General features: G+C 36.7%; 1 protein-coding gene and 1 pseudogene across 28 annotated transcripts in view; one reads left to right on the plus strand and one right to left on the minus strand.

Annotated features, from left to right (window-relative positions):
- Unc79 (unc-79 homolog, NALCN channel complex subunit) overlaps window positions 1–20,680 on the minus strand; it is a 261,091-nt gene extending 240,411 nt beyond the window's left edge. For 20 of the 28 annotated variants that reach the window (XM_074067272.1, XM_074067261.1, XM_074067252.1 and 17 more), the window contains exon 1: window positions 923–5,295. Coding sequence is in view for 3 of the 28 variants with exons in the window: in XM_074067275.1 (XP_073923376.1) it covers window positions 19,969–19,990 (22 nt within the window). In the remaining 25 variants the exon portion in view is untranslated. Of the gene's footprint in view, window positions 1–922; window positions 5,297–19,968; window positions 20,108–20,153 lie in introns of those variants that run through there. The other 8 variants (XM_074067265.1, XM_074067269.1, XM_074067262.1 and 5 more) reach the window with 5 other exon arrangements.
- On the plus strand, window positions 770–19,685 carry LOC141421241 (small ubiquitin-related modifier 1-like; annotated as a pseudogene).
- Window positions 20,681–22,004: the final 1,324 nt, after the last annotated feature.

A 22,004-nucleotide genomic window follows, 5' to 3' on the forward strand; every position in this document is an offset into this window, starting at 1 on the left:
AACATATTAGGTAAATGATAGATTCAATTTTTAATATGCCACCTATAAGAAAAACACTTTGAACTAGTTATATCCCACTGCATGTTTTTAGCATACTAAAAAACACATATATGTGCTTTTAGCTTTCATACATGACTCAGTAAAACTTAACCACTTACCAATTGGAAGAAATATAAACACAGAAATACTTCACTTGCCAGACATGAGGCACTTACAAAAAAAAAAGGTGTGGGGGAACAATGGTTTATTCAAGTCAAAATAAAAGGTTCTTATTCCAATTTCTAGTGCACTATTGTTAGGAAACTCTGAAAGTCAGAGATTCACTTATGATGTGATGTTGAAAGGCAGTGAATTTTCTTCAAGCTAAGTATTTCTTGGGTATTGGGAAGTATTTGAAATGGACTATGGAGCTTTATACAGTTTTGGTGCAACCAGGTTGTTTTTAAAGTTTACTGAGTTGCTTTTTCAAATCAAGATTTTGAAATTAAAGAATCTGAGTCAAAATTTTAAGCTCCTTTCAACCCATCAAAAGAGTGACTCACAAACTTGTACTTTCTAACCAATTTGACAAGGCACCTGAAAACTATACTTAAAACTGCAAGCAGAACAGGAGAAAGACTATTACTAATCTGTTCAAGAAAGTATAAGTCTAGGCATTCAGGTTTAGTAAGTGAAAACTAGAAAATGCTTTAATTTCTCATTGCTAAATTGCTCGCACGCTCTCGCTCTCTCTCTCAATTTAAAAAAAACAGGTGAAGCCACCATCACCATGTCTGACCAAGAGGCAAAAACCTTCAACTAAGTAGTTGGGGGATAAAAAGGAAGGAGAATATATTAAACTCAAAGTCACTGGGCAGGATAGCAGTGAGATTCACTTCAGAGTGAAAGTGACAACACATCTCAAGAACTCAAAGAATCATACCGTCAAAGACAGGGTGTTCCAATGAATTCACTCAGGTTTCCTTCTGAAACTCAGAGAATTGCTGACAATCATACTCCAAAAGAACTGGGAATGGAGGAAGAAGATGTGATTGAAGTTTATCAGAAACAAATGGGAGGTCATTCAACAGTTCAGATATTCTTTTTCTTTTTTCTTTTCTCTCAATCCTTTTTTGTTTTTAAAAACAGTTCTTTTGTAATGTGGTATTCAAAATGGAATTGAATACTGGCACTCCATCTCTTTAAAATATCTAGCAATCTGAATTTTAGTGCTCATTATTCATTAGCATTTGTCTTCATGGAGCTGATTTTTGGTGGTCAAACCTCAGCCCCCTTCACATTGCCCTCTCCTTTTGAAAAATGACATGTGTGCACAGACAGGCCACTTTTTCCAGGACTATGCATTTTCAGGTTTATGGTGATAAGATCAACCAAAGAGAGTGTTCAAAATGACTTTTCAATTGGCCCTGAAGTTCTAGCATGTGACTGCTTCACTCCTGGACTATGACTTTCAGTGGGAGATGGAAGTTTTTCATAGAACAGAACCATGTGAAAATGATCTTTCCTTAGCTTGAAGCTACTTTTAAAGCCTGAGGGTCCAGACCAAAAGAGGAATATCAGGTTTGGAGTCAAGATGACAGACATGGTGAGATTAATGACTAACCCCAAAGATGGCTTCACTGAAGAGAAAAGGATAAGATTTAAAAAAAAAAATCTTGTCAGAAGAACCCAGAAAAGTTCTAGTTTTCATTAGCAGTTAATAAAGTTATTCACGCAGAAGTGTATCCAACAGAACACTGCTCCTTTTGATTTTATTTGTACTTTGACCTGGGACAATAGGTTTTAAATGGGCATTGTCTGTATCAGTTTCATTAAAACAATTGTAAAAAAAAAAAACATAGATTTTTGAAGAAATATTTGATAGAAATTCAATAATTTCATATAGACATACAGATTGTCAAATATGAATCTTTCAAGTTTCTACAACTAAGTTCACTACTCAGGATATATCTAAATGGTCAACACCCATCCAACTAATGTGGTTCAATTTCAAAAGAAAGCAGTTGCACTGAAAATAAATTCTACTCCCTAAGAAGACACAGATATCCCAGAATTGCCTAAATAAGATTAATTATAACCACTGTTGTCCTTAAATATTTGGCAACATGGACAACCTATTCTCTTATGGAAGCACATTCACTTCCATGCCAGCACCAAAGTCCAAGTGGAGATGATCATCTGAATGTTAACTTCAGATGATCTGAATGTTACTGTGAATCACAACATACTTCACAACACTCAAGAATAATTCAGTCCACCATACAGAGAAATTCTCTTTATCTTGATCAAAACTGAACAACTATTAAACAAAATTATAGTTCCTTAAGGAGTCCTTTAAGACTCTAAAAAATATAACTAGCATTTTTATAGTGTTTCACATGTACAGACACTGTTCTATGCACTTTGTCCTTTTGAGTCTTGTAAGCCTCACAACAATCCTATGAAGTAGGTGCTGATTTTTATTCCCCTGCCATTTTTTTTTTCATACAGTCTCACTATGTAACCCAAGCTGGCCTGAAACTCTCAATCATCCCACCTCAGCCTCCTGAGTCTTGGGATTCAGGTATGTGTCACCATAGCTGGCATCTCTGTTCTTAATTTTTTTAACAGATAAGAAAACTCAGCAAATTGTTATCAGTGTTAAAAATGCATGCAGCCCATATATAATTTGTTCATTCACTCAGTCAGAAATATTTATCAAGGGTCAACTATGTGCCAAATAAAACAATGCACAAGAAAGTCACAGCCCCTGATCTCATGGAGCAGACACAAAAGCGTGGAAAATAAACAAAAAAGGAAATAAGTATTTTTAAAGATCTATAAAGAAATATACAAGGGGATAAAGCAAAAAGTAAAAAAGTGGTTAGGGCTGGGCGCCAGGAGCTCATACCTATAATCCTAGCTACTTGGGAGGCTGGGGTCAGGAAGATTGTGGTTGGAGGCCAACCAGGCAAATAGTTCATGAGATATCTTTTCCAACATAACCAGAGCAAAACAGACTGGAGGTGTGGTTCAAGCAGTAGAGGACCTAATTTGCAAGTACAAAGCCCTGAGTTCAAACCTCAGTCCTACTAAAAAAAAAAAAAAGGAGGCTAGGGAATGTCTTTTTTACTTACATAGGAAAGCCTGAGAAGGCCCCTCAGAAGAAATAATATTTAAATAAGACTCAAAAGATGAGAAGACGCTAGACCTAAAAAAGTGGGAAAAAAGAGGTTCTGAGTTAAAACTACAAAGTGAAGACAACCATTTAAATCATGCACACCTGACATGTCTGTCACTCAAGTATAGTAAAAGAACCTTTTTAGTCAGTAGAAAGGGAGAACAAAAGAGAAGACACAAAACAACATAATTTTGTGCTTAAGAAGCCATTAGGCAAGTAGCAATTGGTTTGGCAGGCCGGAGAACGGTGACAGGCCAGGACAGCAGCAGGGAAAATTAAGAACAACAGATATTGATCTCAGAATTTTCAAAAGACACAGAACTGGCAGCACCATACAGCTCTGAAACTAGAAGTGATGGGTAGGAAGGAGAAACTAAAAAAAGAGTTGGCTGAAAACTAAGAACAATTAGAATCCTAAATTGTCTCCTGTACCCCACATCCCTCAGAGGACACTTCTCAATGCAGCAGATTTGAAGTTCATTCCTAGAAATAATATGCATCAGAAGGACTCTAATGGAGGAGACAATACACATTTGAAGATGGGGGAAACCTACACAAATCACAATGATCTGCCAGCTATCTGAACTGGGAATGCTAAATACAGAACCAAGCCAACTCTCCCCTCTACCCCTAACACCTAACAGTCAGATCCCTTGCCTTTCAGGCTGGAAATTGAATGCCTCTTTTTTTTTTCCTCCCTTCAGTGAATCTGACCAGCCAAAGAAGAAAGACCTAAAGACCAGTAACATCAGGGATTCTTCCAGTAAATGGCCCACCAACATGCTCAGTTAAGCGTCTTAATCCAACTCTTAATAGGAGAAGACTGCAAAGCATAGCCAGCCATCTCAAAAGATGCCTCTAATCTGTAAGACAGACCAGAAGGAACAGAAAATCATCTTGCAGAAAAAGATTCTACGTAGAAGAAAATCTATTCTAAAAACTGTTATTAATATCAAAAAGATAGACCACTCTACCCCTGAATGAATGGTGTGCTGTGAAAAAAATGAAAACACAGAGAACAAAAAAGTGAGTTATTGCCTATTAAAAACATGATCCCAGAAATAAGCAACAAAAGGGCTAGAAGACACAGTTGAAGAAATTTCAATGCAGGCCATCGTATCAGACTAGGAGGAATATAAAAAAAAGATAATAAAAACAACCAGAGGAGTTAAAATCATTAACAAAATTAAGAAAATTTTAGATAGTGACAGATTAAAAGGGCCCACCACAATTCATAAACATAGACACTCATAATGTACATCATTGCAAAATGTCAGAAACTGGAGACAAAGAAAAGATTCCACATATTTCCAGATTTTTTTAAAATTTTGCATCACTTAGTAAAGGTCAAGAATCAAAATGGCTTTGGATTTCTCAAAAGCAATACTGGAACAAAGACAATGAGACAATTCCTGCAAAGCAAATTACTACCAAAGTAGAATGATATATTTGGGAAAACTACAAATCAAGAATACAGGCATGTTTAGATATTCATGGATACATTCTTTCTCCCAAAAGAAGGAAATCCCAGTAGCCATGAAGTACAGATGATAAGCAGTCAAGATCTGAGGAGTGTAGATTAAGAGACAGAAGCAAACAGTCTAAAAGGAGTTCAAGCTCCCAAGAGGAACAGAAATAAGAGCTAGGCTTCTGGCCTACAGCAAAGTGCAGTACACACAGTAGACACAGTTACTAAACACAGACAGAAAAACCCACAATCTTTTTGGTCTGAGCATTTTGAAAGGGAAAGCTAGCAAACTATGAGTGCACAGTAAGTGGGAGAATTCTAAAAAGGAAAAAGCCAGAAAGGAGATCCTCAAACAATCATAAATATCTGCTTCTCTGACTGACCGTTGAGCCACACAAGTGCAAAACAGACATAATGCACCCCAGCTAAAGACAAAAGAACTAAACAGAGTAGGAAGCTACTGCATGGGCAAAAGAATTTGCAGTTCAATCCCAGCCAAGAAAATAACTTGCTAAAATAAATAATGTTCATCAGTGGGGAATAAGAAAATCCAAAGTCTCCACAACTGCTTGAGCCACTCTGCCAGCACAAAGTCTCTACAACTTAGTTAGTATTTATGATATCCAACAAATGATTCAAAATTATCCAACAAACACAAAACCAATAAAATAAAATATATTCTCAAAAAAAGTTAGTCTAATCTAATCCTGAAACAAAACAATTATCAAAAGGCCACAAAACCCCCATTTCAACAAATACCTGGATGCAATGTTATGTACTTTTCATCCTAAACTCCTGGAGAGGCTGAGATCAGGAAGATTCTGGTTCCAATCCAGTCAGGGAAAAAAAAATCAAAACCCCATTTTAATGGAAAAAAGCTGGGCACAGTGGCACACCTACCTGTTATTCCAGCGACAAGGGGGTGTATGAAATGGGAAGATCATGATTCAGCCTAGCCTGGACAAAAAGGGAGACCTTATCTCCAAAATAAAGAAAGCAAAAAGGGCTGAAGGTGAGGTTCAAGAGGTAGAGTACCTGTCTAGCAAGTGTGAAGCCCTAAGTTCAAACCCTAGTACTGCCAAAAAAAAAAAAAAAAGAAAGAAAGAAAGAAAAAAGATGGGAATTCAGAAACTCTACAACTGAAAAACATAATTTCTAACACAAAAAATTCACTAGATGGGCTCAACAGCCAAATGGACAAGGCAAAGGAAAGAGTATGGGGTACTTGAAAGTAGATTAATAGAAAGTATTCCTGGTGAGGGCTGGAGGAATGGCTCAAGTGCTAGAGCACTGCCCAAGCACAAGGCCCTGAGTTCAAACCCCAGTACCAACAATAAGAATGAAGGAGGAGGAGAGGGAGGGAGGGAAAGAAAAAGGGAGAGAATCAATGCAGAGAAACTAAAGCAGATACCTTAAAAGCAACTGAGGCCAATAGAAGAAGAGGACCAGGAACTAGAGAAAAGGTTAGATCAAAAAGAATTAACCTAGAAGGTAACACACATGCACAGGAAATCAATGCAAGTCAACTCCCTGTATAGCTATTCCTTATTTCAACTAGCAAAAGCCCTTCTTCCTTCCTATTATTGCTTATACTCTCTCTTCAACAAAATTAGAGATAAGGGCAAAATAGTTTCTGCCAGGTATCGAGGGGGTAGGGGGGAGAAGAAGGGGGCGGAGTGGGTGGTAAGGGAGGGGGTGGGGGCAGGGGGGAGAAATGACCCAAGCATTGTATGCACATATGAATAATAAAACGATAAAAATTAAATTTAAAAAAAAAAGAGGTGGGGTCTAGTAGAAAGCAGCTGGTTCACAGGAGCATGGCCCTGAAGGAGATATGGAACTGAATTCACTCCTCAATCTCACTATTTCCTGGCTGCCATGAGGTAAGCAGCTTGCTGTGCGATGTATTCCTGGCATGATGTACTGCCTTGACACAGGCCAAAGGACATCAGAACCAAACAACCACAGACTAAAACCTCTAAAACCACAAGCCAAAATAAACCTTCCCTCCTTATAAACTGATTATCTCAAATATTTTGCTATGTGGTAGAAAGTTGACTTTTGTGTGAACAAAAGCCAAATGAGAAAAGTACCAAAGGATTCGATTTATGTGAAATTCTATAAAAGGCAACACTTTGATATCAGAAAGAAGATCAGCGTCTTCCTGGAACTAGGGAAGAAGGACATCAAGGTCTGAGGGCATATGCACTCTTTTTGAGGATAGAGAACTATTCTCTATCTTGATTAGGATAGTGATTACATCAATGTATATATTTCATAAAATTCAGAAATATCTACTTTGAAAAGAGCTGTATTTTATTCTTTGTAACTTTTCCATAATTAACAAAAAAAGGACAAAATAACTTGCATTTTAATATGTAGATACTTGGGCATTTCTACACTAGAAGACATAATAATGCCACCAGATGTTCATACTTATAAATGAGTAAGTTGATACATGAAAAATAAGGTAATATAAATATATTATAAAATATAAATAAAAATAGATATTTTTATTCTTTTATTTATATTTCGCATTTGAAATTAATGGCCAGTGTCTCATGCCTGTAATCCTAGCTACTCAGGAGGCAGAGATTAGTTGGGTCATCTTCAAAGCCAGCCAAGGCAAACAGTTCATGAGACCCTATCTTGAAAATATTCAATACAAAAAAGGACTGGTAGAGTGGCTTAAGTGGTAGAACACATGCCTTGCTAGTATGAAGCCCTGAGTTCACACCCCAGCATCACCAAAAAAATGATAATAAATAAAATAAAATTAAGGGCAAAATAAATACATGTAGAGTCACTATGAACAGGCTAGTTCATATGTAGACTAATAAAATTATATTATATGAGTAAAAAATTCAAAAGAAATAGATTTTTTAAAAATTTAATAGAAAGTGAATACAGAAGATAATAAAAAAGAGGCAACATACATATGATAGGCATCACATTGAAGAAAGTCAAAACTGAAACAAAACAGATATTTAAACTGTATTTCAGAATACTTTCCTAAAATAAAAAATATCTTAAAATTACATATTGAAAGGGTACACTGCAATTATTTCAATATGACCAACAATGAATCATATACTTTCAGCTACTTTAAAGAGAAAGAAAAAATCATTTGTGTGAAAATCATTTGTGTGACCAGACAAAAAGACAAAGTCATTAATAAGAGAAAGAAACCAAGATTGTCAACACACATTTTAGCAATTCTTAATGCCAAAAGAAAATGATATAACAAATTTAAGATACTCAAGTAAGGGAAATATAAGTCAAGGATTTTAAATCTACTCAACTTGACCTTCAAGTACAAAGTTGCAAAAGAATCATTATAAACTTGCCAAAATGCAAGGCATATTGATCCTGTGAGCCCTTCCTAAAGAATCTATTAGAAAAGGATATTTAGACTGTGAGGTAGCAGTATAAGAATGACTGGTGAATACTGAATATCGATGTACCCATAGAACAAAGCTGAATCATAAGGGAGAGAATATAGTAAATATGGTACAATTACCAAAAAGTGGGCAGTATGAAGAGAAAAGAAGTGCATGTGGATATTACTGCCTAATAGGTATTAACTGGAAATAAAAGAATATTATTTTATATCAGAGGCTGGAATGAGGGAGGAGAAAGAAAAGATTACAAGTAATTCTAATATTGTTCAATGCAGGGAAATGGTCCCAAAAATGTGGACTAATGGTATTGTATAAAAGTATAGTATAAAATAAATGAATAGAACACAAGAGCAAATAAAATTCATCACATAATGGAAGAGCTTAGATATAAAAAACAAAAATAAAACAATATGATAGAACTGAGGCCAAGCATATTAATCATATCAACAGATATAAATGGGTTTAACTCATCTACTGAAAGAAAAGGATTTTCAGATTGGCTAATAAGCAAAAACCAACTGTATGCAAAATGCAAGAGACAAACCAAAAACAAAAAGATTCAAAAGAGCTAAAAAATAAAAGGATGGAGAAAGACATATCAGACAAACACAAATAAAAAGAAAACAAGGGTCATAATCTTGGTAGAATTCAGATCACAAAGCATTAAATAAAGAAGGATGCTTTATAGTGCTTAAAGCTATAATTCACAATGAAGATTTCAGTTGATATCTATGCAGGCAATAGAACAGCAATTACTTCAATTAATCAGTAACCTACAGATGACGCAAGAAAAAATATAGACAGAAACGCACCAATAATACAAGAATTTAACACACCTCTCCCAATCCAAGATCAAGGGTTTCTAAAAATTAATGAGATACAGAAGAGCAAAACTATGTAAATAAGGAATCTTATAGACATGTATAAAACTGCCAGGTATGATGGCTTCCACCTATAATCCCAGCTACTTGAGAGGCAGAAATAGGAGGCTCACAGTTGGAGGTTAACCAGGGTAAAAAGTTAGAAAGACCCTATTTCAAATATCAAGTTTAGCATGATGGTGCCAATTATAATCCCAGCAACATGGGAGATGTAGGTAGGAGGACTATAGTCAGATGCTGGTCTGGGCAAAAAATGTTGGGATCCCATCTGAAAAATAAGGCTAAAAGGGCTGGAAGGATAGTTCAAGTGGTAGAGCACTTACCTAGCACGTATAAGACCCTGAGTTCAATCCCTAGTACTACCAAAAAAAATAAATAAATAAAAAAGATAGGTATCAACTGTGACTATTGTACCATAGACATTACAGCTTCTTTTCAAGTACATATGGAACATACACAAAAACCAATTAAATCTTAGGACACAGAGAAAACCTCAAAGTTCTAAAGAATAAAAATAATATCAGGCTGGGAGTATGGCTTGAGTGGTAGAGCACCTGCCTAGCAAGCATGAGGTCCTGAGTTCAAACTCCAGTACTGCAAAATTAATTAACTAATTAATTAATTAAATTAAATAATAAATGAAAGTAATAATAATAGAATAGCATCTTTAAATCAATAACAAAATTAAGAAGCAAAAATGCCCTGCCACATGAAAATTTATACTCTGCTAAATAACTCGAGTCAAAGGCAAATACAAAATTCCACTGCAGAATTTCTCGAAAATAATGGTAACAAAAGCCCAACAATGCCAGATTCTGTAGGCTACAACAAAAGTACACATCAAAGTAAACACAATGCATGAAATACCTATATTGATAAAAATTAAAATAAATTAACACACAATTCAAAAAATAGAGTCAAGGAGCACCAATTTAAAACAAAGAAATTAGGAATAAAAGATGATCAGGAATAATAATAAAAGCTGAAATTAATTTAGGAATCCCTTGCGCCAAAAAAACTCAGTAGAATTAACATATCAATCCAAAACCTAATTCCTGGGGAAATCAATCATTAAAATATACAAATTTCTAATTAACCCAATAAGAGGGGGAGTTGGGCAGGGAAGGAAATATAAATACATGACATTAAGTACACAATGTTAAAAATGGTAAGGAAAAAATAAGAATGAACATAGAGGAAATTTTGTGCATGGGAGCAATGATAGGAATCTCTCTGTATAGCTATCCTTCTCTCAACTAGCAAAAACGCTTTGTCTTTCTTATTATTGCTTATATCTACTCTTCAACAAAATTGGAGAAAAGGGCAGAACAGGTTCTGCCTGGAAGTGAGGGGGGTGGGGGGTAGAGGGACAGGGCAGAGGGACAGGGCAGGGGGGCAGGGGGGGAGAAATGGCCCAAACAATGTATGCACACATGAATAAATGAATAAAGAAAAAAAACAGAGGAAATTTTTAATTCCTAAGAGACTCATTTGCATAATTCTATGCAAACAAACTTGAAAATGTATTAGAAATGTGTAATTTTTAGATAAATAAAACTTACCAAATTTTCTGTTTCAGTAGAAACAGAAAGTCTAAACAGGGCAAGTATCATGGAACAAATAGAGAAAAATGTTAAGGAGTTTCACTACAAAAAGAAACACAGAGATAGATGGTTTCATGGGGAACTCTAGCTTACTTCTAAGATCAAGTCTACTTTATCCACAGTAAAGAAAGAAAATTTGCATACTCATTTAATAGTGAATGTAACATTGTTCCCAAATCCTGACTAGAATTAATCTCCATTCTACTTCCCCAAAAACCCCAACGTAACTCATTAATATCAGTGCAAAATGACAAAATTCAGTCTAGAATATTAATAAAATTAAGAAAGTCATATGGTCTCCATAGATGTAGAAAATAAATTTAATTCAACAACCATTCAGGTAAAAAACAAAACCTTAATAAAATACAAGTTGATAGATGAATGAATATTTCCTTAATTTACTACCTTAGTCCAAAAGAATATTTTACTTAATAGAAAAATACCAGAGGCTTTCCTAGCCTTTTAATTCCAAAGTTAAAAAACAAGACAACCCAGGTGTAGTGGCACAGAGTTAAAATCTCAGCACTTGGGAGGTGAAGGCAAGAGGACAGTAAGTTCCAGGTCAGCCTGTGCTACATATGAGAGCCTATCTTAAAGAAACAAACAAACAAAAAAGACAAGAAAACTTACTCTCTCTACTATATTTAATTAGCATTGTGTTAGAGATATTTGCCAGTATAATTTGATATGAGAAAGCAAATAGAAAAGAAAGGATAAAACTATTTTCTATTTGCAGACATATAATTATCTTGAAAACTCAAAAGAAATGGAAAATAACTACAAGAAATAATTTAGTAAAGAAAGATTATAAAATTAGCATACAAAAATCAGCAATCTTGATGTATAAAAATTAAAAATAGAAGAAAAGATGCTTTCCTATTATAATAATAAAAAAGGTAAAAAAAAGATACTAAGTATAAACTCAGTAAGAAATTCCAAAATCTATATGGAAAAAACTATAAAGCACTCTTGGAGAGGTGTAAGTAGACATGAACAAATGGAAAGACATACCATGTTTCCAGGTAGTAAGATTCAGTATCATAAAGATATCAGTTCTCCCAAAATAAGTTATTTTATAAATTTAATGCAATAGTCATAAAAATACTATCTGATATTTTCTGGAGCTATATAATTTGATTATAAAGTTAATTTGAAAGAATATGAAAAAGAAAGCTGGAAAAACTTGAAAATAATAATGGTCACAAAGAACAATTATTGGCTCTCTATGAATAAGTCATGCCAAGTTCATTTCAATTTTCTGTTTTAAAGATCTAGGCAAGGTATCAAATGAAAATTGGAAGAGTATATACATCTCAACAAAATATGAAGCTCTTGAAGATTCATCTGGAAGCTCCCCTAGAGCCTACTGGACTGCCTGATACATTGTAGACACCCAATAAATATTTGTTGAACAAGCAAATAGTCAAATTGATAAAATACTGAGTGGTACTGCTAGTGAAACTGTCATATCGAAAATATATTGATTATTGGCTCAGTGCTGACTTAAAACAATTTGTTTTAACTCCATGTCACAGGGCCTTCATGCTTCTTTATTCCTCACCAACATTTTTATTTTAGATACTTCATAAAGGAATACAGATCATTTTAATAACTGACACAAAACTATTGGAAGGATGATTAATCTGTTAGAAGAAAAAAATCAAGCATAACAATGAAATGATACTAAGGAGATAAAATTTAATAAGGTTTATTAATGAGTTGAATTGTGTTCCCCCAAAAAATATGTTCAATTCCCAACTTCATGTACCTGTGAAAGTGACCTTAATTTGGAAATAGAATTCTTACAACTGTACCCAAGTTAAATCTTCCTGGATTAAGATGGGCTTTAAGTCAAACGACTGGTGTGTTTATAAGAGAACAGAGGAGGTTTGGATACAGAGACACAGACCATGTGTAAATAGAAGCAGAGATTGGAGTGATAGAGCTACAAACCAAAGAATACCAAAGACTGCTGGCCACTACCAGAAGATAAAAGAAAAGCAAGGAAGAATTCTTTCCTTGAACCTGCAGAAAGAGGGTAACACTGATGACACCTTGATCTTGAACATCTAGTTCCAGAACTGAGAGAGAACAAATTTCTGTTGTTTTAAGCCATTTATGGTAACTTGTTACAGCAGCCCTAGGAGGCTAACACATGGCTAAACAAAACCCTTTATCTTTCAACTACATGGGTAAAGGATGAAAGAAAACAATCTTAGGAGCTATTCCCATGTAACAGACCTGGCAATTATAGATGTAGCCTTGCTAGGCAGGCTCTCTGCCACTGGAACATTCCACCAGACTCTTGAAATGCTTTTTTTTTTATGGTACTTGGGTTTGAACTCTGGGCCCTACATTTACTAGGCAGGGGCTCTACCACTTACGCCACTCCTCCAGCCCTTTTTTTCTGTTGGGTATTTTTGAAATAGGGTCTCGTGAACCATTTGCCAGTGGCTAACATCAAACCACAATCCTTCTCATCTCTGCCTCCTGAGTAGCTAGGCATAAGCCACTGGTGCCCAGCCCTGAAATGTATTTTTAAATGGTGATATAAAAAGGAAAGTGTCCTGGGGCTGGGAATACAGCTCAATAGTAGAGCACTTGTCTAGCATGCTCAAAGCCCTGTTTTCAATCCCCAGCACCATGAAAACAAAACAAAACAAAAAAGGAATGTGTCTGTAAATTTTGTCATGTTATCATCGAACATTTTTTGAGCAACTATTCTATAGACATTTCAAATATTCTACCATTTGGGAAGAGCCCACTGTACTCCCTAAGAAGTGGAGCTCTAATGTGGGTTAATGGTGATGGGAAGTTTCTGAAGTGTCTTAAAAAGGAGAATGACATGATGGTCTCTCTATTTTGGGTAGATTGTTCAGGCAGTTATGTGTCGGCAGATTTGATGGGGACAAAAGCAGACGCAGACGCAGGGAGGCTGTTATTATACAGATGATAAATCCCATAATTAGGTTGGTAATAGCAAGAAAAACAAGAAGATAATGGAGGAATATTAAGAGAGAAAACTAGAGCACTAATACAATAGCACTTGTCTAAAAGACAAAAGCCAATATGAAAATGGATTAAGTTAATATATACCAAAGCACCTAGCACACAAATAATAAATATCTTAACTCTCTTTCTTCAAGAGCTGAAGATTCATATATACACATATATGATACACTAAATTGGTTATATGATTATGAATAGCAGAGGCAAGCTCATTTGTCTTAAAATAATATTACATATAAATGTATATATATATATATATACACACATATCCTTTCAACTTTATTCACGTGTACACTAAGTCTGCAGGACCTATGAAAATGAGAGATATCTTGAAATTCTGAATGCCTTTTGAATTTTAATCTCACATCAAATATTAAGTGAGACTCACATGATAATCTATATGCTGTTTGGAAAAATTATTGTTGAAAGGGCCAGAAGGAGAGAAAGACAAGACAAAAATAGAATTCATGAACTGAATGAAGCTAAAAATCTTATATGAAATGGTTGAGCTATCCACACCACAGAAATCTAACTAACTGGTAAGAACACATTTTTGTTTACTGTACTTTTGCTGCAGTAAACATTTCGTTTCTAAGCCAATATATGTTCATTTATGCAGAGTAACAAAATATAAGAAATAAATGCATGTGAGTAGTAAACATAAAAGTGCTCTTGCAAATCAAGAATCCCAATTTAAATCATATTTATTGGTTGAGCAATCAGTACATAAGATTTAGAGCTGAGGATGTAGCTCAGTAGTAGAGTGCTTTCCTAGCATGCACAAGCCCCTGGGTTCTTTACCCAGCAATGCAAAAAAAAAAAAACCATACATTAGTGGGTTAGAGGAATGGCTCAAACAATATATATTACTCCTGCCTATAAGCACAAAACCCTAAGTTATATCCCCAGTATCACAGAAAAAAAAAAAGTCAAGCAGGATCCAAGTAAAACTACATCCCAAAGAGTCTCTGAATTCAGCTACTTTGCCACTTTATCTTAAGAAAATTAATTGGCTGTGTGCTAAGGCTGCCTACCAATTAAGAATCATAATTCTTTTGCTGAATAAAGAATAAAACAAAAATCAGAAAAAAAAACAAAATCACAATGTTCAATAAAAGTATAACATTATTACTGTAACATTTGATTTAGCAAACTATATTCCAAATACTTGACAACTGTAGTGTTAATTTACCTATAAATCCATTTGAAAAGCATGCATTTTACAAAAATGTAAAGTGATATCTAAAAACTTGATTATGTAATCCTTCCTTTCAAAAGATATTTCATCCACCCGCAATCGTTTTTATGTATGCAAGAAACAATTCTTGACTAGGCAAGGGGTTGCATGTTGGAGATTCAGATATGAGCACAATACAATCTACACACAAAGTAAATTGAGGCAACTAGCAAGAAAACTGTTATTGAAATACAGTGTGAGTACATAAGTAGGGCATGTAGGAGAAAGTAGCAATCAGGCAAGGCTTCCAAGCTAAATACTGAGCAATACTTACGCATCAAGCAAAGAAGAGGGCCACAGAGAGAAAGAAAGCATGGTGCATCAAAGTAACCAAAAACAAAATGGTCCACTGTAACTACAGTGAAGAGGTAGGACAGAGATTAAGTCCAATGGGCTAGAATGAACAGGGCTTGGTGATATGGTGAATAGTTATGGCAGAGTAGCAGTCTGGGAAGACTCACAAATTTTTGACTTGGAAAATGGTGGTGCCATTCACTAAGATGAGTAATATCAGAAAGCAGTATCAGTTTGGAATAGAAGACATGAGTTTGGGTTTGTCATATGTATACAGTTCCTGGACAGAGACAGAAGCCGCTCGTTCCAGAGACATGTTTGGACTAGAAAATATTGTATTGGGGAGTAATCCACATGGAGGTAATTGATACTATGTGAATGAATACAATCCAGAGCCTGCAGTACTAAAGAGAAGGAGACAGAGAGAGAGAACTGATGACAGAAACTTGGGTAAATGCAATTTTTAAAAGCAGGAAGAAAGAAATAGCCCTAAGAAAAAAATCTCAGTAGGGACAATCAGAAAAGAAAGGACAGTTTAAATAAGGCATGCAGGATGGGGGTGTGGCTCAAGTAATAGAGAGTGCCTGCCTAGTAAATGTTAGGCCCCGAGTTCAAACTTCAATACCACAAAAAAATAAAGCCTAAATAAGAAATGCAGCAACTAGTGTTAAATGATACAAAGAAGTCATGCAAGAATGGGCTAAAAACCATTGAAGTTTTTTGCATATATGAATAAAACTAGAGTTTACTCTATAAGAAGTTAGCAATATTGTTGTGTAAAGATTTCAAATTACTTCAGATTGTAGTGTTGTTCAAAGGAGAAGTACTTTTCTATTTTAGTATTATGACCATACAATGTGCAAAAAGAAAATTATCTGACGATTTCTCCAACATGGACCCTAAATATGCATGGGAGAAGAACAAGTTCAACTTCAAATCTTAGTGCTATCTAGATATACTCTTAAAAGCATTTGTTTCTAATATAATCAAAAAGACTTTTAGCTCCTCAAATAAAGATATTAAGTTGGATGAATACATAAAAAATAGTATATACTCACATTGCTATAATTAGCTGTTACGAGTTTATACTCAAAGTATCAGTAAGTTAATTCCAAAATTTGTCAAACATTTTGATGGATATTTATGTAAGGGATTTATGTTCAGCAGCTGCTATACTGTCATCATAATACAAAAAGTGATGGATAGGTAGTTGATGGCTTATAAATGTTCTATTTGGGTGATCTGCCTATGCCTTATTAGACATATCAAGTCAAGGAGTTGCCATGCAGTGATCCCCTCCAGCCCTGAGTGCTATAGAACAGGCCTGCTTGGAAACAAAGAAAGAATAATCCAATGATCCATGTCCCATATAAATAATATCATGACTACTTTTTGTTCTGTTAAACTCTGGAAAACTAGATCCAAACTTTACAATTATCTCCACTTTGGCAGCAAGTACATGGTTTTATACTCCATGGTAATAATAATAATAGCTCACATCAATTAACTCCACATAATGGGCCAGGATTCCATGCTAAGCACTTTTCATGGATCACCTCATTTAATCTTCACAACAGCCATTACTATCCCTATTTTATAGATGATGCAATCAGGGTTTAGGTAAGTTAAATTAACTTTTCAAGGTCACAGAGCTTGCAGGAGGCATAGTAAGGACTCAAACTCAGGAAGCAATCTAATGATAAAAACCCAACTCTTAACTTTTGCTGTTACAAAAGCAGACCTTCCTTTTGAAAGAGTACTCTCAAAATACTCAAGATTGGTAAATTTTAACTCTGAGAAGACAGAGAAAGTTGGGAAGGGGAGGAGACTCCCATTTAGAATCCTAAATAAAAGAAATCATTAATTCTTATTTTTGTCATTCCCGATTCTATATCAGATTCTTAAACATTTTCACTACAGTGTACTCTGTAAGAAAAAGAAGCATTTGGAGGAAACAGAATTTAATTCTTGTGCAATTGCCTGAGAAATTGCTAGGAAGCTTTCACCTCCTGCTATGAGCCTCTGCAGATAGCACAGGAAACAGACTGAATATTTTAAAATAGACTCCAAACTACATCTTTGCTAACACTATCCTATCTCTCATCACTATTAGCTCATATAAGGAAATGCCACTACATAAAAATAAAAATAAAAATCATTTTTCACATCTCTATGATAACACTACATTTCAAAGGTAAGTCATGTAATGTTTCTGTTGAAATGCAAGTACTTCCTCTTGCAGGTTCAACCAAACTATGTCCACTTCCTGTACCAATGAAACCTTTCCCTACATCAAGAGGCTCCAAGAAAAAGAATAATAAAAATAAAATTATGACATTATGCTAAGCCTCATCTTCCACATTGGTCCTTATGAACATGGTACTGTGCACTCTCCTGAATGCAGAGGAGAAATGAACTCTCCTGTCTCTCCTCTTTTAGTGATCTTCACACACAGTACAGGAGAAAAATCTTGTGGCCCTCTCTTCTCTTTCTCCTTCCTTCTAGCCAAACTCCTACCAAGTCTAATGATAAACTACTACCAATCCACAATTTCTCTTTTGTAAAAAATATTTTCCTTCATGAACATCAGTTATGCAGCTTTTCATGCTTTTGCTCTATTTTCAGGTATGCAATGTGCACCAGAATATCGGTCCACTCATGTTAGTTGCATATAAGAAGAAAAAAGATTCCTTACTTATCTTGGCTCTAAATATCTAAAACATCCAAAGCATCCTTACTGTTTTCACAACCTCCTCCCATTTACCTACTTTTGTCCTCCAAAACCCTCGAACTAAACAAAGACAGCTAGTACAGTTATGGTACAATTTATAAATGGAAATTCTGGGACACAAAACTATTAATTATGTCTCACAGTTAATCAAAAGGGCATGCAAAGCTCAAATCCACATCCAACTTTGAATACAGTGTCCCACTCACCCTCTACAGATAAAAATATCTGTTTTACAAAAAAAAGTCTAAAATAGCTTCAGTCTACAAATTGTACTACACAACCAAATCCACATCTAGATTATATTTTTCCCAGCATTCACTGCCCAGGAAAAAAGACAAAACAAAGCATCCTCAGTGCATGTCAAAATATAACAAGGAAGAGAGCACGGTAAGATAAAAATAATACTCACTGGTTTAACCTGAAATTACTTACATAAGTATAAAACCAAATGACAGATGGTAGGGTCTTTAACAATCATAGTACAATACAATCTTTAAGGGTATGCTATCCTTCAATGGGAAGTTCTACACTGATTCCAACTACATTACCATTATTCAAAACGGAGTGCATTCAATTTTTTGAAAGCCTCTATAGAAACAGAATTTTAACTGTGAGGGCAGATTTAACTTTTGCAAACAGAAGAAAATCACAAAAGAGCTTCCTAACTATTTGGAAGAGATGGACTATTTAAGTGGGAAATGCTTGCCAATATCATAGCTATCATTTATTGAGTATATGCTATGTGCTAGACTCACTAAACCTTTCATGTTTAAGTCACATGTATCTCATCACAACAACTCTATCAGTATTATTATCTTAGGTTTACAGACAAGGAAATAAAGTTCAGAGAGGTCAATTATCTCGCCCAAGGTCAAACAGATGCAGAACTAGGATTCAAACCCAGATCTTCCAGATTCCAAAATCATTTTAAAGAGATACAAGTACTGGATGGTAGGTGGGCATGCACAATTTCTAAAGAACCAACTATGTGGGAATTCTGACTCTTCAGTCCATTCAGTCTACCTGGTAAATAAATGACATTTTATCATATACAAGATATTGCTCCCAAAAGAGACTACTGTTTTGTGTTTAGTAACCATTGCAGAGAATTACAACGACTTAAGTGGGGACAGCATTATCAACATAAATGTGTATTGCTCAGGAAGAAACAAGAGTCATTTAAATGAATAAGATCTGGTATATTTGTTAAAAGTAAGAACTCATTGTTTAATAAAAGTATCTTTTATCTACAAACAGAAGCTTAAGTTTCTGAATGCCTCAAGTGCACTCAGGAAAATGTTCACATTAATCAACCTATCAAGTACATACTCATGGCCTACTAGTGCGCACTGCAAAAACCAAGACTATATAGACCATCTTAGAAACTTCCTCTGCCCACAAGTAGTTAGCAGGTTGTTTCCAACCAAGCACAATGTCAATTATTACTGGCACAACCAAAATCCTCCTATGCTATTAGAGTTTGTGTGAGCTACCCTACAAAGAAAAGCTGCTCTTTGGAAAAATAATTAGATCAATTAGATCATTTTCCCAGCACCCCTTTCACTTCTTGTAAGCACTGCATGATGATGGTTAGTTTTAGCATTAGTGTTGGTATTCGTGAGTTAATTTCCCTTATATTGAAACCAGAATTCTGCCTGACCGTCTGCTACCTCCCCCCTTCTCTCCCTTCTTGCCTGTTCAACCCGAAGTGGAAACTGCATACTCGAACTCCCCTATGGCTCCAGCACCAAGAACTGAGCATGCTCAGAAGGCCAAGGAGGCTTCGGTTGCAACTGACAGTTCCCCGCCCCTGATTTGCCGCTGCCCCCTTCCCCCACTTCAACAAGAGATACTGAAATGTTTATCTGAAAGATACGAGGCTTCTTTTTCCTCAGAATGACCCCATTGTAATTTCATTCCGCAGGGTCTTTCAGTCTTGCAAAACCCCACCACACAGCTTGAGAAGACCGCATTATTTTTCAGCACCGGGGACAGCGCCGCGTTCCCATTAACGTCCACCCTCCCCCACCTTCTCTTCCACCCCCTACCCGCCACCCTCTCCAACCTCAGCCCCCACCCCCGCACCAGCACAATGCCAAGGTCTCCCAGCAGCCGCAAACGCCGCAACTGCTATGGCTCCCAGCCGGAGGCCGGGCCGGAATGCCGGGCCGGCTGCTACTTACACTGCTCCGCTTTGGTGGACATGGTGCTGTCCAGATGGAAAGGCTTTGCCCCAAAATCTGTGTCCTGTGAGCTCCCTCGCTCCGCCAGCGATGTTGCGAGGAAAAGAGCGCATACCCCCCACCCCCCACCCCCTCGCTTTCCCCCTCCCTTAGGCCCGTGTCGCTACCATTCGGACAAAACGCACATCAAATTGCAGAATTCGGTCCCGGAAGGTTAGGAAATCGCCCCCGGAGAAATGGGTGGGATTTAATAGGCGGCCAAAGGCTTCCTGTCCGTCCCCTCCTGGAGCTGCCCGCGTTGATGTGGGCGGGGAGACCGAAAGGAGAGAGCGAGCTGCGGCTCCTGGTGAAATGGGAAAATGGGCTCGACCGGGGGAGGAGTATTTCCATTCATAAGGCGCACGGAGGGGACGGGTGTTTCCCAGAGAAAAGCCTCTTAAAGTGCCGGAGTCCCCGACCATTTGGATCTCCCATTGGCGTTTTCCAGGCCTGTAAATCCTGCTCCCGGAGCAGCCCCCAGGGCCTCAACCGGGTGACCGGAGAGGGACTCAGGTGCGTCCCACGCTTCGTCTCAACCTTCGGGAGGAAGAAGCGGGAGGCGGATCCGGGGCGGGCTGGAGAGAGCTGGGGCCGGAGGGCGACGAGGATGCTCCTAAGGACTGCGAAGAAGGAAATGAACCAGTAACCCTCAGCATGGCTTCCCGGCGTGCTTCCGTCCATGCCCTCTGCCTCCCCTCGCGGATGGGCTCTCCTGCTGATGATTAGGAATGGAAGGTCCCACTGCCAGGGGTTGTGAAAAGGACTTGAGAAGTTGAGGCTAGGGAAAGATTTCCACAGATGGTGCAGCTGAGAGGAAGGGCCACAGAAAAGGAAGATGAAAGACTGGAGGCAGAAGGAACCCAATTGTGCTCCCTCACTTGCAACGGTCCAGTCTGACACCGGCACGTTAGGAAGCCCTTCTGCTGGGAAACCGAAGCCAACAGAAATGGACGACAGTGGAAAAGGGCATCGTGCATTTTACTAGGAAGACACCTAAAGAGTCCATTACAAGTGGAGAGGCATTCTGAGCCGGACTTGGGAGTCAGGAAGAGCTAGGTTCCAGACCCAGTTTCAGCCCTTACTTCTCCAGGACTAATACTGTAATCTACCTAAACCTCAGATTCTTCATCTGTAAAACGGGAACACTAAAACCTGCCCTGTCACAGACAGTTACTGGGCAGGTCAAATGGTATAATGAATGTGAAAGTCGTTTTAAAATTAAACTGCCAACCATTGTGACTTATTAACTAAGCTGAGAAGCAATGATCACAACCAATTGATTTAGCAAAAGCTACAGGAATTTTAAATTGACCAGTGATTTTTAATGCTGATGAAGTCATGAAAAACATTGACTTCATCAGCATTAAAAAGAACGATCTGTATTTTAGGGAAAAGAATAGTAAATTAATTCTGTATGATATGTACAAAAACTCAAATCTTTTGACAATTAAGAAAAAATATTTTGAACAAACAACAAATAAAGATACTTCTGAGTAGCCGGAGGGCAAGTCCACAGATAACACAGGAGCTGCCTATTGTGATGAATGCATTACTAAGTTTCATGGTATTTGCAAAAATGTTCATGAAGGGTGGTGATTTGGCACTTTAGGGTGTATATGTGATAGGTCTCTATCACTGCTGTTCAACAGGTTGGCTTGCTGATAGGGCTAGCATCCTATACCACTGATCACTTCCAAAACCACAGCCAAAAGAATAGTGCCACTTTTCTGCAAAGATAAATGAGTCCATTAAGAATGATGAAGAGTTAATCTTTCAAATTGGAATCATTCTGAAGAAAATATGAACATAACGAACATTTCTAAGAAGATGACAATCATTTGCATGATTAAAAGGAAAGCTCAAGGATTTATTCAGAAATTTCTGGGAAATGAACCTATGATAAAACAGAAATTGAGTTTTTAAAAAAGGGGGTGTCTTGGATAACATAGAAAGAAAAGACAAATTATGTATTGGAAAACTATTCTCCCTTCATCTGA

Source organism: Castor canadensis, chromosome 3, assembly GCF_047511655.1.
Source record: "Castor canadensis chromosome 3, mCasCan1.hap1v2, whole genome shotgun sequence".
Taxonomy (NCBI): Eukaryota; Metazoa; Chordata; class Mammalia; order Rodentia; family Castoridae; genus Castor; species Castor canadensis.